Genomic DNA, 6028 nt, shown 5'->3' with positions numbered 1-6028 from the left:
CACTTTTTCAAGCCCGCAGTTTAGTAAATATACCCCTAGGAGCAATGTGATCCTGGACTACAAAACACTAGCATTTTGCAGATCGTTTCATTCTTTGCCTTTTCCTCTCCACTATTATCTATGCAGAGCAGCAGCAACAACGCTCATATGGAACTGAAAATCCTTGTGCAGAGAGGTCAGCCTGGCTCATTTTATAAAGGAGCCAATTGTCTGCTCCCAAACTTAGCAATGACTTTTTAACTGAATTAAGTTGGGCATAATGAATTAACTGATATACAGCAGGCATTTTACAACAGTAAATTCATGACTTCGATCAGGAGCAGACAAATATCTGCAAGAAAAAAGGGTGATGTTGCCTCTGCTCCTGTGATAGAACGTAATGGTCTATTTATCATTGGGGCCAGTGGGGCAGCAGTAACTATCATTACGCAACGCGGCAAATCGCAGCCATACATACTGAAGTACCCCCGCTGTTTACCTTTCAGGGGCTGCTCTGGGAATCCCAAGGAACCCCCCTCCCCCCATCCCAAACCATAATTATTTCATATTCCCCGGCAACCTAGGAAGTGTTATGTGCATGTGTGGCTAATATTAGAGGTCCGGCAAAGCCAGAGAGGCCTCAGCTGGATCCCATGTTAAGGTCAAGTATTCAATGCTGAGATAATGTTGCTTTTCACAGCTTAATAAATTGCCTAATAGCTCTGTTCCCATAAAGGTATTTGGGACCGAAGTAAGTGCTGGTAAATAGGTGAAGGCCAAAGAAATATCTGCTTAAATAAGAAACATTGGTGATAGAGGCTAAACACCAGCATTTTGCCTTTCACCGCTTGCTAAATGGGCCTCTTAGTTTCTAAATACCTTATGACGACAGTGAAATGTGGCAATGAAATAGCAGAACTCCTTTAGTTGTGAACCACTTAAGTGGTATTACTGTGAGGTACGCCAGCTTTTAACTGCTACGTTTAATCACTTAAACACTAACATATTTATGAATCACTACTGTGAATTAGTGATTGTAGAGTGTATAAATGCTAGTTGCGAGTCTACATTTATTACTACTTATCAGTGCTTTAGTGATAAACTTACATCCTATTGGTTTATATGACATTACGTTTAGCAGTATAATTACTGATTGCTGTAGAGAAACACTGGAATGTGAGTGTCCCTCCCATAAGACTGTCACCGGCTGAGAGTTTGCAGCTAAATGAAAAGGAGTTTCCTCTTTTATTGCTGCTGCCCTATAGAATACACCAGGTTTCTTTCTCTCTCTGGATGGAGGGGGAATCCAATAACTGATACACTTTTCCCATAAATATAGATAATGCCTCAAAATAAATATAATGTAAAATAAGAATCTACCACTGACCTATAACTAAATGGAGTTAATTGAATGAAAATATTTATGGCATTTTGTTTACAAACACCATTACTTTCATTTTTGCAGAAACAATTAATCCTCAGCTGTTGACAGCTTTTTGTGACAGTGCATTATAGTGTGTTATATAAACTAAGCCCATTGTACAGTATCTGAAAACTAAGCCCATGACTATATTTCATTCATGCAGGTACTGTACATGTGAGTGCTGGAAGAAATGGTATATTCTATATTCTATACGGCAGTAGCAATAGAAGAAGAAACTTACATTAATGATCTTAAGGTTTAAAAACTGGACAGTGTACTTAGTCTATACAACACAACTGTATTCTAACTACTGTGCAAAAGAAGTGAAATAAATGGTTTACAAAAACAGAGTGGAGAAGGACAACCAGTTTATTTAAATACATGTACTGGTCTTGTTTAAAAAAAAAACAAATAACAAAACCCGAATGGGTTAATTTTACTCTCTAAATGCAAATTGACAAGTTAGCAGCGAATAGTTTCACGGTGTTTTACTAGAACAAAGGAAACACAGCTAAATCGTACGTTAAAAGCTGTTTCGTTGCTACGAATTGTTTATTTCTAAGTCCACCCAGCAGTATTAACCCTCTAACAGGCAGCTACACCTTCGTTACTATTTTAGCTCTGCAGTAATTGCTATCTACACCTGGACATGCAGGATAAGTACTATAAAAATATTTTTATAACGTACTATACGAACCATAACTCTTGCACGTACATTCAAATGATTAATGTAGTTAAGTAGGTTTAATGCATGCAAACAACCACATCTTTTACAATAACCCTTTTGAGGACTAGAGAGGAGTAAATTCACCATGCCGTGATCCAGAGGTGTTTGCACTCCCCCCTCTTCCCCTCCATAGGAGTCTCCAGCAGAGAAAGGAATACATAGGAACAGGGAGTGGGCTGCCTAGTGGAGGGGTGTGCTCTCCGGAGTGGCAGCTTGCTCCTCCAGTAACATAGCAGACTGTAGATTGGATGGAAGCCTCTGTATCTCCATATTCTGCTGAGCGGAGAAGGGGAGCAGGCTTTGCTTTGCGCGCCTGCTGCACGATTTCATTCTCCTAAGCAGCTTCCACTGATGTGAGCTGGACAGCCCCGCTCAGCCATTACACGTAGGGTGGGGGGCTGCTGACTGTTCCCTCCCCTGTAAAACGGGATTCTCCAGCTCCCAAATTCCATCCTGATTTGAGCAGAGCTGTGCATGCACTAGTGACCTCCGGCACCGAGTGGACCAGGCGATGATATGTTACAATGTTGCAGTGTAAGGGGAGGATCTGGTAGAAGTTTGCAGGGCTCCTGCATCAGTCATCCGGAAGGGGATTCGTGGGATTTCCTTCCCTAAGGAGCACGGCAGATTGTGCGTCATGATCCCCGCATTATGAAATGCAGTCTGCTGAAGACCTGGTCGCCGAGAACAGACGGTGGGCTGTGCGATGCGGTGCTGGCTCTCTGCTTGGGGCCACGGAATGGGTTCTAGGGAAGCTGCCCCCGACATGATACTCAAGTCCCAAAACTTTGCTGATCGCCTGGAATGCTCGAGCTGGAGGAGATTTGTGAGCAACAGTTCGCCCTGCTGGATACGGCTCTCCATATAATCTGTTCTCCCCTCTCCTTCCATCACTCCTCAGCCCAGGATGAAAGTGTTCCGCAGGAAGGCAATCATCTTGTGCCTGGGCTATATACTGCTGCTGGTACTTACTATGCTAAACCTCATGGACAAATGGCACAAGGAACCCCAGCAGTGCAATGACCAGGTGCGGTACACCCCTTACCAGACACGCTCTGACATCCGCTATTTGTACCGACCCTCACCTCCTCGCAAGCGGCAGCTGGTGTATGTTTTCACCACCTGGAGGTCCGGTTCATCCTTCTTCGGGGAGCTCTTCAACCAAAACCCGGATGTATTTTTCCTCTACGAGCCGGTATGGCACGTGTGGCAGAAGCTGTACCCCGGGGATGCCATGTCTCTGCAGGGGGCAGCCCGTGATCTCCTGAGCGCCCTCTATCGGTGCGACCTGTCTGCCCTGCAGTTGTACAACACGGCCGGGGCTAAGAACATCAGCACCCTGGGCATATTCGGCGCGGCCACCAACAAGGTCATCTGTTCCTCCCCTATATGTTCGGCCTATAAGAAGGACGTAGTGGGGCTGGTGGATGACAAGGTGTGTAAGAAATGCCCACCTCAAAGCCTAAGCATGTTGGAGGAAGAGTGCCACAAATACAACACCATAGTCATAAAAGGGGTAAGGATTTTTGACATCAACGTGCTGGCCCCATTAATGGTAGATCCTTCTTTGGACCTGAAGGTCATTCACTTAGTAAGAGATCCCCGGGCAGTGGCCAACTCCCGGATAAAGTCTAGACATGGCTTGATTAGAGAGAGTCTGCAGGTGGTTCGTAGTAGAGACCCCCGGATTCGTAGAGTTCCGTTTATAGACCCTGGGCACAAACTTAATAAGAAAGATGGTTCTGATTACCATGCTATAGGTGCTATGGAGGTGATATGTAGCAGCATGGGCAAGACTCTTAGGACTGCTCACAACCCACCGAGCTGGCTCAAGGGTAATTACATGGTAGTCAGATATGAGGACCTGGTAGTGGATCCCATTAAGACCCTAAAGCAGGTCTATGGGTTTGTGAACCTATCAGTGAGCCCAGAGATAGAGAAGTTCTCACTGAACATGACTAGTGGCTCAGGCTACTCCTCCAAACCATTTGTGGTGTCTGCTCGCAATGCCACCCAGGCTGTTAGTGCTTGGAGAACATTACTTACCTTCCTGCAGATAAAGCAGGTGGAAGAGTATTGCCAGGTCCCAATGGATCTTTTAGGTTACCAAACAGTTGGAAATCAAGAAGAAGTGAGAGACCTTAGCAAGCCTCTGCTTAGGAAGCCTATGTTGTGAAGACAATCTCTTGGGTTGATTGACATGTTGCCTGCAAAACTAAACTTCTCAACTACTGTACCAAATGTCTCCAAGTGTTAATCTATATTATATCCTACTGGTAAATTCATCGGTCATCTTTCTTAGTTGATATGTCCTGGCAACTTATCCATAAAACCATAAGAGATTTTGGGGTATTTTTGCTTGCATTCTATTTAACTTATTCTTAAAACCAAGTGACAGGTCATGCTAAGAACAACTATACTGCAGGGCAGGTGATTCAATCATTGGCTCAGAGATGGTCACACCAGATGGTCACCAAGAATTATCCCTTTAGTGGGCATTAATGACTGTTTGTGATTCTTCTATTGTTAGGGATCCATATAATAATAATGCTCATCCATTAGTGATGATTGGCAGCAACAAGTTTGCACTGTCCCTACTACTTAAAAAGAAATTGAGGTGACTAAAAAAAAAATCAATGTTATATTTGATAGACTTTCTCATATTTATAATGTTGATTAACAAGTTTGTTTTTATAGTTTGCAACTCTCATAAGATCTTGTTTACAAATGTGTCTGGAGACAAGTGAATCCCACACACTGCACATGGCATGAACATTGCAATGGCCCATTACAACTGTTCAGAGTACCCATTGGGATACATAGTAAATGTTACAAGTACTGTTAATAAAAACAAAAAGAATAATTTATGTTAATTTTTAAAGTGTTGGCTGGTCTTTTCGAGTTTTTCAATTCCTTTTAAATTTAAGATGCGTCTAAAGGTATCATGAGTCGAAACATTTCAATATCTCTTTATTTATTTATTTTTTAAATTAACTCAAATGTACTGTGCAGTAGGATGTTACATAAGTGTTTGAAATAACCGATTTTGAACCAGTTCGGAATTATAGCTAACATTCTTTATCCAGAATTCCAAAGACCATTCCATTTGCTGGTTAGGAATGATTGCTATTTTAAGAGAGGTATGAGATTTAAATTGATGTAATGAGCTATTTTGAATACACAAATAATAATCTATTTGTGACACTTCTGTAAAATGGCATTAAAGTAACACACACCATTTGAGGTGAATACCAGATTTACCTCACTACATACAGTGTATGTGTGCCATACAATATACTATTTTGACATACTGAGCATATGACTGGATTCAGAAACAAGTAACTTATAGCTTGTTCCGTTTTTCATCTGGTTGTCATAAAGTGTTCTCTATAGATCTGTGTACAAACATTCTTGGTAGCTAAACAGTTTCCTATTTCTGCATTCAATATTTTTTGGCCATCTATGATTGTCTACTAAACTCACCGTTATAACAATTACACAATGATTATTTCCTTTTACCTTAATGAGTGAACACATAATTTTATTTCAAGGCATTTTACCACTATGGTAGCAACTGTTTTATACCATGCTTATTAAATTACTTATTTTGTGTTTGCCCTTTAGGGATTATCATTATCCTTATTATTGTTTTGCTGTTTTATGATCTTCGATTAATGGAAACAAACTCAAGGCAATTTTTTTTTATTATAAGTCTGTATTGGTACAAATTGTCTGCAGCAACCTCAAATGAAACTTATCGTTGCAGGGACATCTTAAATCTAGTTTTTCTTTTATGTAACCCTTACTATGGGTATAGTCAAATATGTAAAGCGCTACGGAATATGTTGGTGCTATATAAATAAATGATGATGTATGCACAAAATAAATGATTAAAATGC

At 41.2% G+C, this 6028-nt stretch overlaps 1 protein-coding gene across 1 annotated transcript; it reads left to right on the top strand.

Moving 5' to 3' along the window:
- Nucleotides 1-2389: 2389 nt before the first annotated feature.
- Nucleotides 2390-5002, top strand: CHST2 (carbohydrate sulfotransferase 2). Its single transcript, XM_075201925.1, has one exon. It carries the CDS (start codon nucleotides 3037-3039, stop codon nucleotides 4303-4305), a length of 1269 nt encoding a protein of 422 aa, XP_075058026.1. The 5' UTR covers nucleotides 2390-3036; the 3' UTR covers nucleotides 4306-5002.
- Nucleotides 5003-6028: the final 1026 nt, after the last annotated feature.

This window comes from Mixophyes fleayi, chromosome 3, assembly GCF_038048845.1.
Source record: "Mixophyes fleayi isolate aMixFle1 chromosome 3, aMixFle1.hap1, whole genome shotgun sequence".
In the NCBI taxonomy this organism is placed as follows: domain Eukaryota; kingdom Metazoa; phylum Chordata; class Amphibia; order Anura; family Limnodynastidae; genus Mixophyes; species Mixophyes fleayi.
Note: the sequence above shows the minus strand (reverse complement) of the source record. Positions and strands in the feature narration are given on the sequence as shown.